Here is a 23,092-nt window from a genome sequence, read left to right as displayed (position 1 = left end):
ATGACCATAGTCCTTGATGCAGGCATTGGTTGCAGGGTAATGTTGGCAGGGGGAACGTCAGTTTGATGGACTGGGACTGACACTGTCCTGGCTGGGAGAGTCAGAGCTGGGGCGGATGGAGCTGCAGCTGCCCCTGCAGCCTCCCCACCCTGCATACTTGGGGCAGCAGATGACATAGCTGCCCCACATACACCTGGATTGGTGACAACAACTTGCACCGCCACACGTAGCCTCGACTTGCTGACCTGGAAGTCAGCCAGGGAGTCACCCTGTGCCAGGTCATGTGCCACAATGGGCTGGTCCAACAGGGGCTGAGCTTGGATGGTGTCGGCCACGTTTCCATCAACCATGGGGGGGGGGGGCATGGGTGTCCCTGATTGTTCCTCCACACATGGGGGCATAGGGGCACACTGCAAATCCCGGCCACGTCCCCTACCGCGCCCACCACGCCCTCCTTTTGAGGGTCAGCCACCTTTGCCTCCCTTACCGCATCCTCGCCTCCCAGCCATGGCACTGATGTGGTGCGTATGGGAGTTGCAGTAAACTATTGTCCTGGGCAATTGGGGGTCAAAGGGGTAGGATACCAGATGGAATTCGTATCCTAGTGCTCTAACAAGGCTGTCTGTGACCCCTGGGGCAATATGACGGGTCACGCAACGCACAGGCAGCCCAAAATCAAAAATAAACTTGCATGCAACCCCTCGTAGACCACGTGCGTGAAAAAATGAACCCGCACTACGCTGTGGCATCCAGAAACACAAACATAAGCGTACGCGTAATGCACGCAGCCTACAATGACCTCTGAAGGGGAAGGCGACACACGGGGCAAGCACAGTTGCTAAGTACGTGCGGAACTCACCGTCTGCCTGGAAAAAGAACGTGAAAAATACGTGCGTGTGCGCGTTGGCAACACCCCCGCCAAAAGAAGAATTGTACGCTGTCTGAGGAGACAGGACAAAAGGAGAAGTGAACTCTGTTTGAGGAAACGTGCCCAAGAAAAATTCAGAAAATAGCTGTCGGAGGTAACAGGGAGTACGAACTAGAAACGCTGTGAAGTAATCGCGTGTGAACCGACAAGAAGTACAGATTTCACCCACTCGTTCTCCACAAAAAGCACACACAAGGAAATGGCGTCCTACACGCAGCTTTTAAACCGCCCCACACGTACACGTCAGAGACGCGTGTACCCGGGTGCTTTCATCCAATTACACGCGATGACACTCGGAGGTGCAGTTTTTCCACCTGTGCTCCGTCATCACGTGCTATGAGTGAAACGCCCGCGCGCGTAATGTAACTTACGCGCCTACACGCTAAGGCCTTTTGTCCAATGGAATTGCGTGCGTGTGCTGACGCGCTTACGCGCTATGGGCCTTTCCTCGAATTACACGCTGACGTGCAAGATTTTCACGTGCCAAATCACTCCGTATCAAGCTGGCCACGCGAAAACACACGGAAGACCACGCTCCTGCCCTGAAGGCCATTTTCCTGCCCCCAAGAGCCCCGAGCACGCTCCAACCTGCCATCTGCTGCTGCCTGCTTGCTGCCCACGTGCCCTGCTATTTGCTGCCTGCACATCAGCCAGGGGTGCAGTTGCTGTGACCACCCCTGCTGGAACTGAAGACTCCCGACTGGGTTACCATCGCTCCACAGCCCAGGCCCAGGACCCAGTTGCCCACCCACACCTGTCTCTGGGGTTGCCATGTCGGGCACACCACCATCTGAGACCACTGGCCACCCCCAGCCAGAGAGGCAGAGGGCCACCAGCTTCACTGCCACCGAAGTTGGTGTCCTGGTGGAGCAAGTCCTGGGTCAGTATGATGCCCTCTTCGGAAGTTTACGCGCCGACAAGGAAGGACGGACCAGGATCTGGACGGACATCGTGACTGCCATCAACGCGGAGGGGGTGGCAGTCCGCAAATTCCAACATGTCAAGAAGCGCTGGGAGGACTTCATGTCCAGGACCCTCAACAAGGCCCTACGCCTCTTGAAGGCAGCGGATGCTAAGGGGCGCCGGGGCCACTTGTCGGAATACCAGATGAGGGTCCTGGAACGCATATGCCCAGTGCTCACGTCCAGGTCCTTGAGAGGCAGACCCGTCTGGAGTCGAGCGGTAAGTGTACATGCATACTGATTGGAAGCTGTGCGTGTGGTGGTGTGCCAGTAGTGTGCAGGTTGCACATGTGGTTTTGTAGGGCCATGTATGGATGTGTATGTATAGGGCCGTGAGGCTAACGCATGTGAGTCCTCTCATGTGTATGACACATGGATGGTGTATGTGTGGGTAAGCATGCAGGCCAAATGCATATGTGTGAGCACACATGTTTGAATGTCTGTGTATGTAAGTTGGCATGGTAGTGGTGTCACACATGGATGTTGGTTGCAGCTGCATGTATCTGCACCGTGTACATGTGTGTGTATTTGACAAGGATGCAACAGTGATGCAACATGGATGCATGTGACACTGATATGTAGAAGGCTGATTGCGAGATGTGACATGGATGCCGATCTCATCACTGTGACAGTTGGTGGAGGTCTACACATGCATGTAAGTGTGGTGGCGTGTGTGCATGTCTAGTGCACTCCCTTTGTTTCATGTGATGTCTGGCTCATCTTTGGCTGCTCATGCTGTTGTATGTGTATGGATGGTGCTGGCCGTTGTAATATGGCTGTGGAATAGCTCATGTGTGTGATTTCAAATGACATGTGTGTTGGGGATTGTGATGCCATGTCTGAAGTTTGACACTGCCACTCATGTGGAACTGTCATGTGTGTATCAGTCCATTGTACAGTGCCCTGATGCCTGTCTCCTATTTCTCCCTGTCTGCAGCATCAATTGATGAAGAGGGCGGAGAGGGTGCTGTGGAGCCCAGCGGCAGGGATCGCACCGCCAGCCGGAGACGCAAGGCCCAGCTCCCCTCCCAGGTTGTGATCTCGTCAGGGAGTGAGTAGTCCGGTGCCGCGTCCCAGGCCGCAGCTGCCGAGGGTAGGTCGAAGAGGCGGAGGTCGGAGTTGGACTCCTCGGCAGCAGAAGGGCCAGCTGAGACGCCACAGGGTCCGATGGAGGAAGATGGCATGGAGTCATCCAGGTTGGTGGGGGGTTTGGTGGAGGAGGAGGCCATGCAAGGGACGAAGACGGGGTCTGGAGGTGGGGATTCCACTGGTGCTAGTGGTGCAGTGCAGGGGCAGGGACAGGAGGCTACACAGGCCGCCTCAGAGGTGCCTGTGTGTAATCCTGTCACCGATCCTGTCACTGCATCATCCCGCACCAGCAGGGATGCCTACGTCCAGACCCGTTCTCAGGGAGGGGATTGGCTTACACCAACTGGCCTTCCTCTCCCTGCGGATGTAGCTATCCGGCACCGGGTTGAGCCTGTCCTGGGTGGGGTGGCGTTGCGTCAACGTGCCATGCGAGCTGACCTGCAGTCTTTTCATGAGGAGACTGCACGTCTTCTCGCATGGCTCGTTGACCGCGTTGACCCACTGAGACAGCTCACCAGGGCCGGATTCCTCAGTTTTCTGGACCTTGTTCCGACCCCCTCCTCAAATGAACCCCCTATGCGCCAGTCGTCCGTGCCATCTTCCCACCCATGTGTCACCTGGCTGCCCTGTGGAGCTGCCTCTGACCCTGCCACCAGGCTGGTGGAGGACATATTCCTGCCACAGTCGGGAGTCGGACATCCAGCAGGGGTGGCCACCTCAACAACTGCACCCCAGCCGTAGGAGGATGTGCAGGCAGCAGGAGCCAGGGCACAGGCAGAGGCACAGCAGCAGCAACAAGGTGGGAGCCATGATAGCTTGGGGCCTTCAACATCGGAGGGGCAGGCATCGGCCAGAGGGCAGGAGGACCCAGGACGGGAAGTGTCTTCCGTGTGGCAGCAGTTGGGCCATGCTATAGATGCGGAGCTGCAACGGGCGGAAGAGGCACGGCTCACGATGGTCCGGGCGGAGAACTCCATGCATAGGGCCCTGAGGCGGGCCGAGTGCCTCGAGGCCATTCGCAGGGACCTGGAGGTGCAGATGTCATCGTCCCTGCGAACCCTCGGGGCCATGGAAGAGGACCGTCTCCGGGACATCGAGCGGGAGTTTGATGATGCCATGGCCCGGGAAATCAGAAAGTGAGCCGTTGGACTAGCCCGCTGCCATTGTAAATAGTTATATAGTGTTAGGTTTCCTTTTGTTTTTCTTTTCATTTGGGGCGCTTGGGCAATACCCCACCTTTTTGTATATAGTTGTTCATTATGTAGGGTTTTTGTAGGTTTCCTTTCAATGGTCGGGCTCATGGACCCTGGATTTGTACTTTGTATATAGTTCCACAATGGATTTCACTTCATTTGCCTTTTTTTTTAACCATGGATCAATGGATTTTTCTTTTTTTTCACTTTGGATTTGATTTAACGGACAGACTCTTTGGACCCATTTGCTTTTGGATTGATTTTTATTCTGGTTTTACACATCTTCTTTTTCATATTTTGGACATGCAGCTTTTTATTTATTATGTAAATTATTGTGTGATTTAATTTCATTCCCTTGCTTTTGTGTGTAATACATTTTTATTTGATACTTCATTGTGTGGTATGCTTTCCTTGGTTTCCTGCATGACACGATGCATGTTTTCTCATTCACTTGCACCCATTGTGTGTGTGTGATGGACATGTATTGATGTGCATACTTGCCATTTGGGATGTTTCATGTGATGGGGATTTTAATGTGGGGTGTATGTAATACTTGGTTGTGTGTTTCGACTGGGGTGGCGTCGGGTGGGATTTGGGGGGCCATTAGGCCCATGATTGTGGATCGTGATGACATGTTGTGGGGGACATGAGTGGGGGCCTGCTGGCAGGTGCCCCGCACTGCTGGGGCTTGGGGTTCAGGGGGAAATGAGTGGGGGCCTGCTGGCAGGTGCCCCTGACTGCTGGGGGATGGGGGTGCAGGGGGACATGAGTGGGACATGAGTGGGGCCTGCTGGCAGGTGCCCTGCACTGCTGGGGGGTAGGGGTGCAAGGGGACATGAGTTGATGATCAGTGGTGCAAGCGGACAGGTGGCTTGGCTGGGGTTCATGCCCATGGTGGATGGGCTGCCTGTGGGACATGACCAGGGGTGTGGGGTAGTCCCCTGTGGTGTGGTCTGCCTGCAGGGGCCTTGGAGGGTGTAGAGGGAACACCTGGGAGGACCCACACTGCCAATTCACGTGTAGGACTCCCCGCGCACCCCCGCAATTCGCGTACCCCGCTCTGACAGCAAAATCACGTGTGAAACTTCCTGCGAACCCCAGTAATACACGTACCCCACTCGCACAGGGCCTATCGTGTGTGAAACTTCACGCGAACCCCAGAAATATTGGCCCTGTGCGAGCGAGCGGGGTACGTGTAGTTCTGGGGTACAGCGTGAAGTTTTACACGCAAAAGGGCCCTGTTGAGCGGAGTACGTGTATTCCTGGGATTCGCAGGAAGTTTCACCCACGATTTCAGCAGGGTACGTGTATTCCTGGGGTTCGCGTGAAGTTTCACCCGCGATTTCAGCAGGGTACATGTATTACGGGGTTTGCGTGAAGTTTCACCCGCAATTTGAGCAGGGTACGTGTATTACGGGGTTCGCGTGACATTTCACCTGCAATTTCAGCAAGGTACGTGTATTACGGGGTTCGTGTGAAGTTTCACATGCGAAAGGGCCCTGTTAGAGCGGAGTACGTGTATTTCAGGGGTGCGCGGCAAGTTTTACACGCGAAGGGGCAATGCCCGTGCACAATATGTCACAGACGCGCTTACGCGTGAAGGCCCTTTGGTCCAATGATATCGCGTACGTGTGCTGACGTGCTTACGCGCTAAGGGCCTTTCCTCGAATTACACACTGACGTGCAAGATTTTCACGTGCCAAATCACTCCGTATCAAGCTGGCCATGCGTACGCACACAGAAGACCACGCTCCTGCCCTGAAGGCAATTTTCCTGCCCCCAAGAGCCCCGAGCATGCTCCCACCAGCCATCTGCTGCTGCCTGCCTGCTGCCCACGTGCCCTGCTATTCGGTGCCTGCACGTCAGCAATCTGCAGGGGTCGAGTTGCTGTGTCCACCCCTGCTGGAACAGAAGACTCCCGACTGGGATTCCATCGCTCCACAGCCCAGCCCCAGGACCCAGTTGCCCACCCACTCCTGCCTCTGGGGTTGCCATGTCGGGCACATCTCCATCTGGCACCACTGGCAACCCCCAGCCAGAGAGGCAGAGGGCCACCAGCTTCACTGCCACCAAAGTTGGTGTCCTGGTGGAGCATGTCCTGGGGCATTATGATGCCCTCTTCGGAACAAGACGCGCCAACAAGGAAGGACGGGAGAGATCTGGGATGACACAGTGGTTGCCATCAACGCGGAGGGGGTGGCAACCCGCAACTACCAACATGTCAAGAAGCGCTGGGAGGACTTGAGGTCCAGGACCTCAACAAGGCCCAGCGCCTCGTGGGGGGGGGGTGCTGGGGCAGCCTGAGTACCATCGGGTCCTGGAACGCGTAGGCCGAGTGCTCCACGCCCAGATCCTTCGGAGGCAGACCCGTCCGGAGTTGAGCGGTAAGTGGCCAAGCATTGCTGTGTGAGACAGGGCATGTTGCAGGGTGCTGGTTGTCTGATAATTGCCTGTATGTGTGACATAGGCCATGTACATATGTGTGTGTGCAGGGACATCATGGTCATGCATGTGAGACCAGTAATGTGTGAACCACATGGTTGATGCATGTGTTACAATGCAACATGCGGAGCAGCAAGGGGAATGCACACATTAATGCATGCGTGTCTCTGTTATTAGACATGGATGGGGTGTGAGAGATGGGTGCTGCTGACATGGACATGTATGGTGTCCATGTCTGTGTGTCTGACTTGCGTGTCTGTGACTTGGAAATGCCATGGATGCATGACACATGTCTGTGACAATGTTCAGATTCTCTGATGCAGCCTACTCATCCTTGTATCCACTGTGTCTGGGGTGTACGAGGCCAGATGGATGAAACTAGGGTGAAGTGTGTGCATGTGGTAGGCATGACCCACGATGCATGCAAGTTTCAAACCAGCATTGTATGTTTCAAGAGTCCCTTGGACATGTATGCTAATGTTCATAGCATGCGCCACGCCTGTTACTGCATGCGTTTTGCCTGCACTGACCCATGTGTTGTGGAGGAACATGATGGAAGTGATGTTTGACAGTGCCACTCATCTGCTATTGCTTCCTGTCTAGGGGACCATTGTACAGTACCCTGATGCTTGTGTTCTATGTCTCCCTCTACACAGCGGCAAGTGATGAAGAGGGCGGAGACGGCACTGTGGAGGAAAGCGGCGGGGATGCCCCCACCGGCCGGCGACGCAAGGCCCAGTCACCCTCCCAGAATTTACCATCATCCGGGAGTGAGGGGACTGGTGCTGCGTCTGCCACTACGGCTGCAGCGGAAGGGGTGGGTGAGCCCCCATAGGGGCTTGCAATGGCGGAAGACGGTGTGGAGCCATCCAGGTTGGTGGTTTCCACAGAGGAGTTGGAGGACGCTACTGAGTCGCACATGGGGCCTGGTGGGGGTGGTACCACTGGTGCAGTCCAGGGACAGTGGCAGGAGGCAGCACAGGTCACCGCGGAGGGGCCTGTGCATGTCGCTGTCCCTGACCCTGTGACTGCACCACCATGCACCAGCAGGGATGCCCCATCCCAGGCCCGTCCGCAGGTAGGGGGGGGGGGGATGTCCATGTCATCTGACACTCCTCTACCTGTGGACGAGGGGACCCCTGGCCGTATGGAGAAGGTCCTGATTGGTGTCGCGTTGCGCACGCGTGACATTCGTGATGACGTGCGTGCTTCCTGGGGGGAGCACGCATGTCATCACGAAGGGCAGCGTGCCAACGTGGCCCAGTTGGGAGTGTCCATGGTCGGGGGTTTTGTACATGTGTCGGCCACTCTGGCGGCCCTCTCCTCCTCTGTGGAGACTATGCGCCGTCTTCCGGCCCAGATGCATTGACCTCAGAGCGGCGTATCACCAAGTGTGCCTTTCCCCGGTCTCTGTAGACCCTTCTGCGTACATTAAACTCATAGGGCTCAGGTACAGGAGGGTGCCTTCTGGCTTGATATGAGAGGCCAGCTTATTCCAAAACAACTAACTGTTGGCCAATCTGCAGTGAGTCAAAGCATACCAGGAAGACATGTCATATTGATCAGGTTGTTTGATCAGCCCGAGCATGACCGATGATCGATATGTGCTTAGGATACTTGGAGATGTTGACCTGTTAGTAAGGTTGGACAAATGCAAGTTCTACTAAAGGAAAGTGTCATATTGGGATGAAGGTGTTCTACCAAAGATGGTTGTGGTGCAAGCCATAAGAAAGATGTTTGTGCCAAGTAATGAGAAGGAGGTCTTCTTCTTTCTTGGTTTGGTGAAATGCTATTCCGAATTTATAAGGAACATGGCTGAGAAGAGCCATGAAATGAGGAAACTTGCCAGGAAGGGTAATCCGTTTGAGTAGTCTCTGGGATTTGAGTCAGAGTTTGACAACATCAAGAAGGAATTTCTTAAAGCACCAGTACTAGCACCATTCCATGCAGAGAAGACAATCTCCTATACAGATGTTAGAGAAACTGGTTTGGGAGCAGTCTTAATCCAGTAAGATGGAGAACAAGAAAAGTGCTGTGACATTTGCCTCAAGAGTGTACTTGAAGGGCCTGAGCTGTGCTATTCAGGTATTGAACCTGAAACACTGTCTTGCGTTTGAGCAATTAGCAAGTTTAAGACTTATTTGTGGTGGTGGAGTGGGGGGCTCTATAGTTAGATCTAACCACAAGCAGCTGGTTGCCACCCTTTATTGGAAGGGAACAAATGGTGTGTCTAGATGTATTGTTCAATGGATCATAGCTCTGCACAGGTTATAACTTGTATTGGTCAGAGAGAATGTGGTGACAGATGCCTTTTCAAGACATTCAGTAAATGAGGATGGAGGAGAGGAACATTATTCCAAGGATGATGTTGGGGAGGACACGAAAGAAGTGCTTTTAGTGGATGGATGTTTGAAGAAAGAAGTTGGGTGCTAGTCATGAGGAAGATGAAGCATATAGCAAGGTGAGAAAAAAGTTATTTTGGAGATGTGGCCAGGAGAAAAATTGGCAGTAGAATGTATGCTGTTCAAAAGAGTTAAGGATGAACCGACAGTCCTTGAAGGTAAACTACATAGAGGTATCAGGCTCATTTTTCTGGAAGGAATGAGAAGAAAGGTAATTGATTTAGGGAATGAAGGACATCTGGGTGTGGCCCAGAGCAAAGCAGTAACTGGGGAAGAATCGTGGTGGCCTGGTCTGGATAGGAACCTTGAGGATGCTGTAAAAAGAATGTTTGAGCTGCTCCAACAGTGACAGGGTACTGGTCACACGTACCAACAAAGAATTCCCATTCTCCCTAGATGCCATGGGAGGAGCTGGAAGTATATCTATTAGGGCTGTTTAACTTAAACTTAAAGGGAGCAATTTCCCAAATGGGCAGAGCTAGGTTTGTTGTGGGCCATGTCCTATCAAGAGAAATTATACAGTTTGTGGTCTTCTGCAGGGAATGTATGTGTGTGCCTAAACAAATCCTATCAGACAAGGGTCCCCAATTTCTATCCAAGGAAATTAAGGTATTTCTGTCCAAGCTGGGAATCGAGCATGCTGTGACCACCTTATATTTCCCAAAAGTAAATGGATGAGTTGAAAAATGTAATGGGATATTAATGGATGTGGTTCACATTAAATTTGGGGTGGGACTCCAATGGTTCAAGGGAGTGCAGACTAGAGTCAATCAGTACAGGTTGCCCACCACATTCCATGGCCAAGAGATCCCCTTTTGAAAGGTTGAGGGCCTGTGAAGGGAAGGAAGTGTATTGCTTGCTCGTGTGTATGTGTGCAGTGTCTGTGTTGAGGGTGTGTGTTGTAAGGAACTCAGGCTGGCAACAGCAAAGACACACACGTGATCACAGTTCAAGGGTGTTAAACTGCATCTGCATGGTGGTAAAACGCCTAATCTAAATCTAAGATGGGAGCAAGCTACGACCATCAAATATTAAGGCAGTCCTAGTGGTGTCTTGTCAACTAAAAAGACCTATACTATATAAAAAAACTATTCCCAATCCTTACAACTAAATACAAAGAGTGTGGGATAAGGTTCATAAAAAAAGAAAAGTGTTCACAAATAAGTCGATATGGTAGCCACGGGTCTCCCTTCCCCATGTTTTGAGCACGGGACAAGGTGGGACTCGGGAGCACAGCACATGCTCAAGCTTTCCCGGCATGAGCCTACAGTTCCAGTCTCCGGTATCGGGACCTCCGGTGGTTGTCTCTTTTCTACAAAAATTTGCTTGCCTCCAAGGACCTGGTGTGTTTAAAATAATAAACAAAAAGTTCCTTTCCAATGTACGTTGGGTGCTGACTTAATCTCTGGATCCCCTTCTTCCGGGCTCAGATCCAGAAAAGTTCATAGCGATAGCAGGACCTACAGTGGTTACGTTTCTTGCTTCCAGGGGTGTGATCAGTTCAAAATAACAAACAAAAAGTTCCTTTCGGATTGCACTTGAGGTGATAATTCTTCATCCCTGGGTCCCCCTCTTCCAGACTCAGACCCCTGTCGAATGTTTGCCTCCCTCCATCATTTTCACTACAGCTTTTCCTCAAATCAGTTCTCAAAACAATTCAAGCCTTAATGTCTTTTTAAAAAGTTCACTGTGGACATCCCTCTGTCAGGTTCAGCCTTGTCGGCACACTGTTCATTGGGACTTCAGGTTTCGCCCCATTCTATCGGCATCCCTCCGTCTAGTTCACTCTTGTCAATTCTTTGCCAATTGTACAGTTATTTCTCTCGAATTCACTATGCAGGATTCATCTCCCTTGGCTTTTCAATTACGTGCAGGTCTAAGACTTTCGACTGTACAGGGGATTTTGCTAGACTGCTGTATGACCACTTTGACCTTTTCCTTGCGGCTCTCATAGGGCCTTCTGGTTTCAGTAGTTTCAACAAATGCAGGTTCAACCATAGTCTCTCGAGTGAGCACCCACGTGGTGCCGGACCGCTCTGCAGCTGGTTTTCCCTTAATGTTCACAGTTCTTTGCATTTTTCTTAATTTGCCCCTTTGCGACTTTCATTCATCACAGTTCGGTTTATCAGTTCTCCCTTCGACTCACCGGATGCGATGAACCGCTTGGCTTGTCTGGTATCTGGAGTCAAGGACGATACCACGGTAGCAGGCGTTGTTCTGTCCTGTTTATCAGCATAGGCAAGCTCTGTGTACCATTGACATCTGCTGCAAAATACACTGGCTATTGTTCGCGGTCTTAAGATTCCTTCACGGATGCTTTGCGGGTCTGGGTCAGAAAGGGCAAGGTTGCTTCTCTCCATGTTAACCTTTTGATTCTTCCCGCCTTTCTCCTCCTCTTGAACTGCTGTGTTTGGATAGTTGTCTCGTCGTGCCGTCTGCCTTGCTCGTCTTCTGCTCTCGTGCTCCACCTTTTATCCCTGCGGGGAAAGGAAAGGCCTGTCAGGTGTGTCTTTCGGGTAAATTGCCTGACTCTGTGTGACTGTTGTGCCGGGACATGTTGGGTAAACTGCTCTAGGGTTAGTCTGTTGTTTTCCATTGGAAAGTGTTAGTGTGGGAGAAGCGGGGTGTGAGAGGTTCCAAGTCTCCTACGGGGTAGGATGGTGAAAAGGTGTTATATGGAATTATAACCGTCCTACTGGGCGGTTGGTAAACTCAGAAAGGTGAGATTGGTAGGGTGTGTGAAACAGACGGGAATGACCGGGATTATATTTGTGAAATTAACAGGGTGAATTGTGGGAACGGTAGTGCTTTGTCAAAGTAGACTGGGTGTTCAGGAAAAAATAATCAGATGGACGTGAAGAATGATTGGTAGTATTTGTGTAGAAAACAGGAAAACACTGATTCTGGGAGTAGTGGTTTTCGAGTGTAACAGGGTTTGGATTTCTAGGGGATTCATTGGATTTGGATAAGCGGGGTTCATCAGGTGGAAGGGAGGTCGTGTTGGTACAGCCTATTAAAGCCTCAAGGAGCTAGTCTTCCTTGTCCCTTTCTCCGGTATAATACTGCGCCTCACCTGGGGCATTTCCCAGAGCATAACCTCAGCTCCCCTATCCAGGTGATCCTTCCTCGCTCGTCCACCCCCAGGGTTGGGATCTGAGAGTGCCAGCCCTTCCCTGGGCGATTTGGGGTTATTTTACCGCGACTGACATGTTCACGACGGAAATGACAGCATGGGAAATGTACATAATACAAAATTGTTCGTACATTTCCCATTCAGTCATCCAAGGTAAAACAACCCCAAATCTATCGAAACCCTAACCCCCTTCCACTCCCCCACACCCTTACCTTTCATTCTGTCTCGGTGGTCCCTGCGATGCCAGTTCCCTTTAATTTCCGTGATCGGGTCCTGGCACCGCAGGGTCCCTTCCCCTTCCCTTTTTTTTTTTGTTTTTTTTTTTTTTTGTTTTTTTTTTTTTTTGGTCGGCAGCTGTATAGTATAGTGAGCGGGGTGTTGCGAGGGATACCCTGCAGCTGATCTGACCACATTTCTTTTTTAAATGACCTACACCATCAAAAAGATACAAAATATCCTACGAACATTTAGTCAGTAGGACATTTAGTAGTATCTATTTTAGGTAATTTGGTGGTGTAGGTCATTTGGATTCAGTCATTTTGACCGAATCCCCTTGGCCACCTGCATAAGGGATTCTCGAGGTCTGCTTGGAAGAAAACCCTCAGGTTTCTCACAGTGTGAAAGGGGATTGAGTGAATGTGAAGTCACCTACCCTCAGGCTCAAGGTTATCTGTACCTTGTTGCGGCCCGCGAAGGGACGCATATTGCGAGTGGAAGGCGGAATTTGTGAGGGACTTATGAGCCGGCAGTTGAGAGAGCTGGGCGGAGGCTGAACGGGCAGTACAGCCTTTGAATGTTACCCAGTGAATAAATGGCAGTTTGCAGACTTGCCGCTAGTGGCCAGTGATACTTTGTGTGCAGGAGTTACCTGGAGAAAACGTGCACCATAATAGTATTGAATTCAATACATGATTAAATCATCAAATGTTTTTGATCTTGAAATACATTTTGTTTATATATTGGGATTGCAGCACTCATCAGTAAAAGTTCTTTAAGGGGAGGTTTTGTGATACAAAAAGAAAATTCTAGTTCTTGCAAGGGAATTAAACATAGTCCTTCGAAGCTCTTGTACCCTACCTTTGAGTCTTTGTACGCCGCATATTTAACGAACACAATGTGGAAAACTGCATTCTTAATGCCGATGACCTCTGCTAGGAGAGTTTGTGAAATTCTCAGTGGTTGAACTTTACCTGAAATTCTTTCCAGAAAAGCTGGTGGTAAGAATGCATCTGAGGTTATTTCCTAAATAGTCATAATTTCACTTTAATCTAAAGGCTTACCCGTATTGCATAAGGAAACAGAATCTAAAGCTTAGAAGTTTCTTCATTCCCTGAATGGTAAGTGGTGCCTTAGCTATTATATTGACACAACCAAGCCTATGCACTTCATGACAATTATTTGAAGCTTGTGGAACACTTACAAAAGATCTGGCTATGAGTAAGGCCACCATTTTAAGGTGTGCACTGGACTGTATTAAGAATGGTTATGAATTGTCAAACAAGCAATTGCCAAGCAGTCCCTGACAAATGACTAGTGGTAAAGCTGACACTATGGCATTTCTGGCTATTATTCCAGTAAAAGACATTTGAGGGGCTAGGTGGAAGTCCCAAAAGATGTTCTGCAAACATTACTGCCGGGACAAAGAGGCAAGAGCAGTGGGGGAGGTGTTGCTGAAAAACCTGTTCATCTCACGAAAACCCACCGTCCCAGGTATTCACAGCTTGCTATTCTGTATATATATTCAATATGCATCTGATTCATTAAAGTATCCAAAGCTGGTGATATCAAAATGATTTACCTATAGGTAAAGTTCTCCAGTCTTGGTAGCTTTTATAGATTCACATGCTACCTCCACCCAACCCTCACCTCCTTGGACATTGTCTGATGGTAACTAAAATGTGTGAAGAATCTGAGGTCTGAGATGAATGCATTAGAGCTATTAGAGCGGGGCTGGTGGGGCAAAACATGCCTAAATATTTTATAAGAAAAAAACAATATTTACAAATACAGAAAGATCAAGGCATATATGTTTCACAATTTGAATTATATATTTTCTAATTGGGGATTCCCGCCTTGTCGGTGGGGAATAGGTCATAAGCATGTGGATGTATAAAAGATGCCAATGCTGGAGAACTATTCCTACAGGTAAGTTACTTTGATTTGCTCACCATAGCAACTTCTGTAGCCTGAATCCTCTTTCCTCCATACTACGTGTCATCTATCCCTCCTAATTAGAGCCCAATTAAACTTCGGACGAACAAAGGTTTTGGGGCCGGGGCTGACCGTATGTGCAAGGCAGTTCCAGTTTAGGAGTGAGGAGGCACATACACCAGTGTGCATGTGTTGTGAATAAAATTATGTGGTGCAATATGCTCAGTTCCTGTACCCTTCTCTGGACAACATACATAAGTATAGAGGAAAGGTTATTCTTGATTAGGAGTACAGTGCTCACTGTGATTAGTAACTTCTACTTGTTCTCACCCAAGTATGCCATATTCCTTTATGGTTACAGATGGAAAAATATATACCTGTAATTTATAAATCACTCCCTAGTGATCCTTTAGAAAATATTGTTGCTGTCTGTTGTTATTTTTGTTGTATTCTAATTGAAGCCCTTCATTTCTCCAAACTAGGAAATTGGATCGTCTTGAGAAGAAAAAGAAAAAAAAGAAGGATAAGAAGAAGAAACTCCAAAAGAAAAAAAGCAAAGGTAAACACAAGAAACGTAAGAGTAGCAGCTCCTCTTCATCCAGTGACACTACAGGTACCAGCAGTGACAGTGAAGCTGGCAACAAAGACAAAATGGGACATGAAAAGAAAGAGAAGAAAAATGAAGCCAAGGTTCCAGAGGACAGGAGTGATTCGAAGGCTAAAAATGAAATGCGTGATCGTGATTTATTCCAAAGTTATGGCAACCAGGGTGATTTGGGGGATACGCACAAGAGCATCTGTCAAGATAAAAGACCGAAGTCAACTAGCAGAAGCCAAAGCCGAGTGGAAAGCCATAGTAGCAGGCTTAAGCCAGATAGCAGCCATGCCAGGGAGGAGAGAGCACAAGGAAGCTCACGCAAAAGTCACACGCAAAAGGGAGAAAGCAAGAGTCCTAGATCAGATCGAGACTGCCTCAGGAAAGCCCGTAGCAGGAGCCACAGCAGGAGCCGCAGCATGGAAAGACACCGCGAGAAAAGAGACGATGGAGGCAAACATGGAAACCAACCCTGTAAAGCGAAGCACAAGGGGAGGAGCAGAGAACGAAATGGATATCACTGAGGACCCCACCTTTAGGCTAAAAATTGTATTCTACCTATTTTTATTTTTACAAGGGCTATATTGTGAACAGTGAGCTTTTTCTAGGCACAAATGCATTGTAATATTTGCTCCCAACATTTTTTTACATCTTGGTTATACATTTAGCATTGACTTCCATCCAAATTAAACTTTCAGCTAAAGCCTATTTATGCGCCTGACTTTATTTTTCTTTTGGCTGTACACTCTGGTAAGTTATCCTCAGTTGCTACCACCCATGTACTTGTCTGCTTTGATCTACAGAAATGTTTTGCATTCCTTGTGAATGTGTATGTATAAGAGGCTGAGGCTCTTTTGGATATCATAAATTGAAAATAAAAATATTGTCATCTTTGTTCTCTGAACTTCTATTTTGACATTAACATCTTATAATTGGAACACTCCAGAAGGGTGCGACTTTCCTTACATATCTACACACACACATCTACTCCATGTTATTGTAATAAATTAGGTCTGCTGACATTGTCTGCTCTCTGTGGTTTTGTTATGTAATGTTAAGGTAAAAATAAGAGCATATTACTCTTTCTCACTGAAATGCGTGTCTCAAGAGAAATTCAGGTGAGAAGAATACCTAAGAAAAATGGTGACCTTGACCGGGCATAGAACTTTCAGGTATGTGGTGTCTCATCAAAATGGCAGCTGTCCTAATGTCGAGCAAGAAGCAATCGGAAAACTAATTATTAACTCCCTTCATGTCTGAATCACAGATCCTTGCCCATTCACAAAGTTAATGAAACGTGTGACTGTGAACAGGGCGCTATTGCATCTTCTCTAATAAGATATGTACAATACCACTTTGGACATATTTTTTACACAACTAAGGTAAAGAAAATGGTAGCTACTTTTTAAAAAACAAAAACAACAAAATCAAATCCAACACCACATAAACATAGCTATAAATATATAGTCAGGAAGTTAATAAATGGATACAGTAAATGCTTTGACATACACTGTACAAAATAGTGTTTGAAAGTGCCATTCCAAGATGTCCACCATTATTCACACAAGTTGTCTGTCCTTTTTTGGCAGAACAGTGTGGGAGGCAACAAAGGAAGTGAGTGTGCTGTGAGCGATGTAGCTGATTGTATCAAGCTGCAAAGGTAGATGTAATTCTCCTGAGCACAAAGTCTAAAAAAAAATAATAGGTAACACTGTGTCGGTTTGATCTAATATAATATGACTCTTTGTATATACAGTTGGGATTAGTACATTTTTACATAAGCATTAATGCCTGCAGTGTCCGGCAATACTGCTGTTATGCGGCCGTAAGCTTTACTTATGGGCCTGAGCAAAGCGAAAGCGCATAAGGAGGGCTCAGCGCACATAATTGCAGAATTGCCACATGGCTGGATTCTATCCTTGGACCCTCTTTTGTGAGAAAATGAGGATCTGTCTCAGAACGTGTAAAAGCACTCTGGGATAACAGCATTGCAGTAGGTCAGGGAATGAAAGCAGAGGACATGATAGGAAAGAGACTGGTGAGAGCAGGGATTTGGAGGTTGGGGGCAGAAGGGGCGAGACTGGAAGGAGAGACCAAGGTGAAAGTTGTCCAGAAAAGCTCATGGAATTTTGAGAGCCATCCCTATTGATGACCATACCAGAGAATAATTTGCGGGGGGGTTATGATTACCTTTCTGGACTTTCTGTTCTTACGACTGTTGCCAATATCCCATTTTGACCCAAATGAACTTTTAATGAAAGGTGGTAAGAAATGACACTGTTGGAGATGTTCTCTGTGGTCTGGTTTCATTTTTATATTCCAGTGGGAATGTTATGTTTAAAAAAAAAATACTTTTCAGAGTAAATGTCTGTTTCTTTTAGGGTACCAGACCCGTTGTTCTCTTGTTTTCATATGGGTGCGTGTCCCAGACTTGCAATGCTCTGTTGCAATAGCTTGGTTTACTCTCCTGCCAACCATATGCTCCTCTTGTTCTCTCCCTTTCATACAGGTGTGGGACTCAGACCCTCTTATCTTGCATTCTGCAGCCATTCCCCGATTACTCTCAGACCTCCAGCACCTCTGTCTGCGTACCTGTCGCTCTGTTTTGCGTCCTTCGAGCAGCCGTGCTTCCCTCTGAGCCTCCTGCAGCGATCGGGGCGTTCTCTGCGGTTGTTGGTGTCGTCGCCAGTCAACTTGCATTTGGGTTTCTCTTCTCTGTGGCGGTCGCTCTGCCAGTCTCGTCTCCCTTCTCGGGATCGGTCTTTCCTTTCCGGTGGCTTGCCGGATTGTAGGATGCGCTGAGGTTTGCTTGGGCAGCATATCAAGTACCTCTGGTTGCTTGGATTACTTATGCTCTCCCGTCGGCTCCACGCTTGGCGTCTCCTGCTGAAGTCCTTTGCTCGCCTGGTTGGCATCTTCCAGGCTTTCTTGTCGGAGGATCTCTCTCTCCATGTTGGTTTCCCTCTACAGATTTGTATTTCCCTTGACCAATCAGATGCGGTGATAGAGTAGACCGTTCACTGGAGGGTTCATAATACTCAAATCATCTTCTTCACAATACTTGAATTGGAATTACATGGGAAACAGTTGGTATTTCCAGAGCCATTAGTCCGATCTAACCTAGCAGGTTGGTGGACCTCACGATTAAATATATTGGTACTGTTTGGGCACCGGTGAGGAGAGTTTGGCTTGAGGAAGGAGGGAGGGTCTATTAAAGTGGAGGAATGCCGCGTTATCTGGAAATAGTCCATAATCCCATAAGGGGCTTCCTCCCGCATGTGATCTTCCCCTGGTGCACCACCCCCAGGGGACCAATGTACTGTGGACACACCAACCTGGCCCCTTAGGAAAGGTCTTCTCCTAGGGGAAAAGGGACGACATCCTCAGATTCATCAGACCACGCATGGCAAATCTGAGCCATTTTATCTAGTTATCTAGAAAGTTCTCGGGGTAATTTTATAAACACATTTAGATTGCATGCAGGGCACAGTCAAGGTTAGCATATAGGTGGTTTTGTGTCCCCTGCAAGGCAATTTCTAAACCTTCACAAGGCAGAGAGGAGAAAGAAAAAGGAAAAGTGAAGTAAAACTCTTACTTTTTAATTTTCCACTACGTCTCCTGAAGAAAGATACACACTGCCTGCAAATACACATTACAGGTGCCATTTCAAAATGGTTTTTTATGGAATCTGCCTGGTCTTGGCCAGGTGCAAAACCAGTGCAGATATCATGGGCATAAAATCGCTGTACTCCCACATGAAAATGTTATGCAGTCATACAACTAAACACACTGACAAACCTGAGAAGGAATGCACAGCAGAAATCTTGTTTCTTCTCTGTGCTTGTCCTCTGCCTTGTCACTGTATCAAAATCGGGCATAGAGGTAAAGCGAACCATAAAAGCATTACACCTTGCTTTTACACCCTGACTTTACACTCCTTTCCAATAAAAGGAGCCTATGAGCTTAATTGAAAACTGTCCAGAGGGTAAACTCTTTAGTGTACTGTACAGATGGAAACTCCGTCAATGTAACGTGTTACGGTCTGTTGACTTGCAAAAAATGTTATTAGCAATTTGCTGTAGATTAACCTCTACTCCTTTGTCGAAAAGCATAGAACACATGTGCTATGAAATTGTATACAATCATCAATCTCATTCATGTATGCAAAGAAAAGAGACAAATTCTCAAGAGTGCCATGCTAAATACCGAAAATGTCTACATTTAATTTTTCCTTGCCCTTAAAGTGCGAGAGGGCAACTGCTGTGGACCACACACTATAGCTAATCTTATTAATAATGCCAGCAGTCAGTGGTGCCCACTCTCCATGTTGTAGTTTGGTCAAGATAGTTTGGTCACGTCCAAAGTGGGCAAATCTTTAGAGAGGTTGAAAGTCTCTAAAGCTACAGCCAAACATTTTGGCCGAAGCCATGCTTCCATGAATTTCAGGTTTTGAGGTGATATTCCCATCCAACAGAGTAGCCCAACGAAACCAAGCGGCTTCTGCCACTGTTGCATCATCCAACCTAGATGCAAAGCCGCCAGTTCAAGTAAATCATTTGACACGCTACTCCACTTGGACAAAGTGTAACCTTTTAATTCTGAAGATTGGCTCTGTACTATTTCAGATGCGTGGGTGCTTCATGTGGTGCCCCAGAGTTATTCCCTTTCTTTTTATGAGGTGACCCTCAAATAATGCACCTTGATACATACCCTTCACTGCAGCTTGATGCCCTTCTCTTTCGGGAGGCTGAGTCTCCTGGAGAAAACAGCCATAGAGCCTGTGCCAGCTTTGGAGAGGGGAGAGCAGCAGTACTCATTACTTTCTGGTACCAAAAAAAGGACTGGGATCTGTTCACCATCTTGGACCTGATGCTCTTGAATAAGTGCATCAAGAAAGACAAATTCAACATAGTCACTCTTGCTCAGATCCATGTGGCACTTGGGCTCAGGGGTGGTGTAACTAGATCTCCAACATGCTTATTTCCACGTCCCTATCCATCTCAAGCAGAGGAAGTACTTGAGGCTTTTGATAGAAGCACTCATTACCAATTTAGCGACGTCCTCCTCTTCTAATTTCCACCCAAGGGTATTTGCCAAGCTGATGTTGTTTGTGGTAGACCGTCTCAGGGAGGCGAGAGTATATATCTTCCCATACCTGGATAGGGGGAAGACCGGTCCAGGTAGGGGAAAACCTGCAGGCCCGATTGACTCATCAGAGCTTGTTCTCCAAAATTGGTGTTCTCCCATCTACACCAGACCTGTCATCTCCCACATGACATGGGCTTCTCCCTAAACATAGAGGTTCAAGCGCCACTGTCCGTCATTCCAATTTATTGTAGCAGCCCCAGACACTTGCTTGTGAATGTATTTTCCACACGAGGACAGTTGGAAATATCAACTGGTTCACAAGTTCCCGAACAGCCCTTCTATGCCAACCTCATACTTTTCCCATTTGTTGGTTCTCATTGCATCCTGCATTTTTTATTCTGGTGCTAGCGGCCCAATTGCTACTCAGGTTGTTTGAGTGGTGTGTTTTCAGGCTGCATGACAGACCTGCCCCAGGTCTCAATGTCTAGCACAAGGGTACCTGCGTTGCGCCCGATGAAACCCCTTGCTGATTGAGAAGCCATTTTGGCAACCAAGGTTATGGTTCTCTTTGAAGGGTTGGGGTACAAACCCAAGCAAACTCAGGGTGCCAAGATTTTTGTCCTTAAGATCTAAGTTTTATATCAACCTCTTAGAGCTGCAATTCATCAGGCTAACACTGAGGGCCTTCCTTCTGTTGATTGCGGCTAATTGTCCTGATGTTGGACAGCACACTGGCCTTGCACTACCTCAGCAAAAGGGGTGGAGTGGAGAGGGAGGCGATGCAGCAGGGCTTTTGGGGAGCAGCCCATCTGGGAATTATTGGCCGCCATCTTGGATATTCTCCTTTCAGGCAGGCGGTCTTCCAAAAGACCATTTGCAATTACCTGTGAAAGAGTTTCAGATCTTGGTGTAGAGAGAATGATCTGGACACTTTGTCTTGCTCAACAGCTTCCGTCTTGAGTTTTCTGGTTTCTTTGGCACAGCTGGGTTTAGACATAGGTACAATGAAGGGATATGTAGTTGCCCTTTCAGTCTTTAAAAGATCAGCAGAACAAGGTTGCCATCTTTCTGTACCTACTGTTCGCTTCTTTACTCCTGATCTGTTTGACTGTTGTCGTTGGAGGCTATATTTGTAGTTGCTATTGCTTGGGCTAGGTGGTAAAGCAAATCACAAGCCTTATTTAGCAATTTGCCCCATCACCTCTTTTTTTTTTTTCTTTTTTTTTTAAACACTTTATTAAGTTTGCAATGAACAACAACAACTACCAATAAAGTAAACAATGTCTCACAGTAAAGCGTCACAACTTAATTTACAGAACAATATAAGCATCATACATCTTCAATCTGTCATAATAGCTTTATCCTGCGAAACATAATAGCAAACTGACAAATATACACAGAACAACACAAGAGACAACACAAGTGGGGCGAAGAGAAAAAAGAAATTAAAAAAAAAAACACCATCACCTCTGCCTTTATCCCCCTTTCCTCCTCAGATGACATATCCACCAGATTAGCTCCACTGTCACATTAATCATAAAGAGCCAAAAATGGGCCCCATAACTTAAGGATAAGTTGACCCTTTGAGTTAGGGCTTCCTTGCATCATAAGATTGCCTCATAGTTTCTCTTGACAAAAAACATCCCTGCCAGTTTTCACCCCTCCACATCAGCACTTGCAAGGGTAAGAGATTTCATCACCCAGACCTTAGGTTTGACACTCTGCTTCTAAATCTCAAACAAAGGGAGTATCTGAAGGATGACCAGCTATTTGTAGCCTTTTGCTGGAGCCCAGTTGGTAAGAGCAGTCTCTAAGCAGACGTTATCAAGATGGATAGCTCTGTGTAGCACAGAGTTATATACTCTTGCTGGGAAAGAGGTGCCAGAAGAACTGTGGGCTCACTGGACCTCGTGGCCACATTATCTCTGCAGAAGGGATACCAGAACTGGATATGTGCAGGGTGGCTACTTGTGCATCGCTGCATAAATTTGCAAAACATTGTTTGTATTCCTTATGTAGAAAAGTTGCCTACTTTAGATGGTGATATTTCAAACCTTTCTGTTGCAGTTAATGGTCCCCGCTCCCCTCACTGGACTGCGTTGGAAGAACATATTACTTTTGGTAATGTTCTTTCTGATGCATGCTCCTCCCACAGATTCCTCATCACCATCCCCTTCTACCCCACATGGAGGGAGCCGGTACCATTTTCATTTCTGCACTTCCCTCACCTGTCGAATGCAGGTGGCGGGGGAAACTAATATCCTAGGGCACAGTGTGCTCTTTATATACTGCTTCTGATGACCCTTCCAGAGTCATGGAGTCGACAGCACTGAGGTTAGTCTGCATGGAGCCCCACTGCACACCTCCTGGACAAAACATGTTCTGATGACCGCGTATGCTGGAAAATACGATCTAAGATGATGAATCTATGGGACAAGAATCCAGCACAAATAAAATTACCAAAGGGAAGTAATTTTATTTTAAATGCTGAATCCAGTTTCTCTTTTCCAGACATTGATGATGTTTTTTTACAGTAAGGAGTACATGAAGCATATTTTGGTGTATTGGAGCCCTATTACCCTAGCAAGAAGCCTATTGCAAAGTTGGTTGGGTCAGGAGCCCCAACAACTGTAAAGCTAACCTTTACACATCCTTAATACATTTCAACAAGTAGAATTGATGGAATCTTCTTAGCTGCAGCAATAGGCATGTGTGTTTGGCATGACTTCAAATATTGCCCCAAACCCACATACTCAATATGTGTGCCGTGAAGCAGATGTTAATGACCATGGGGAAAGCCTTGTGCTCTTAGAGCGCTGATGGCAGACTAAATGTGATTGGAATGATGGGGGTTGGTGCTAGGGCTGGGCATGCCTACCCTGTCTGCTCAGGAGCTTCATGTATAGGAACTTAGAAACCTGCGGTTTCAACTCTGTTCCTACCCTTTACATCATAGCAGTAGCTGCATCTCGGCATGCTGGGCCTGCCATGCTTCTTCCGGGTTGTTCACATGAACAGTACCAGTTGATCTATGGTCCAGAAAGACAGGAGATTGGGTGACATATGCCATCATACTGGGCCTTGTTTGATTGTTGTCTGACCCATTGCC

The 23,092-nt window shown here is 47.8% G+C and overlaps 1 protein-coding gene across 1 annotated transcript in view; it reads left to right on the top strand.

The window, feature by feature from the left end:
• The window catches only part of CIR1 (corepressor interacting with RBPJ, CIR1), a 476,807-nt gene extending 461,017 nt beyond the window's left edge, over positions 1 to 15,790 (top strand). Inside the window, exon 10 of the mRNA XM_069616242.1 lies at positions 14,783 to 15,790. Within this exon, the coding sequence (XP_069472343.1) occupies positions 14,783 to 15,419 (637 nt within the window). The 3' untranslated portion in view covers positions 15,420 to 15,790. The remainder of the gene's footprint in view (positions 1 to 14,782) is intronic.
• Positions 15,791 to 23,092: the final 7,302 nt, after the last annotated feature.

This window comes from Ambystoma mexicanum, chromosome 9 (genome assembly GCF_040938575.1).
Source record: "Ambystoma mexicanum isolate Mex_15411 chromosome 9, UKY_AmexF1_1, whole genome shotgun sequence".
Classification (NCBI taxonomy): domain Eukaryota; kingdom Metazoa; phylum Chordata; class Amphibia; order Caudata; family Ambystomatidae; genus Ambystoma; species Ambystoma mexicanum.
This window is presented reverse-complemented; position numbering and strand designations above follow the sequence as displayed.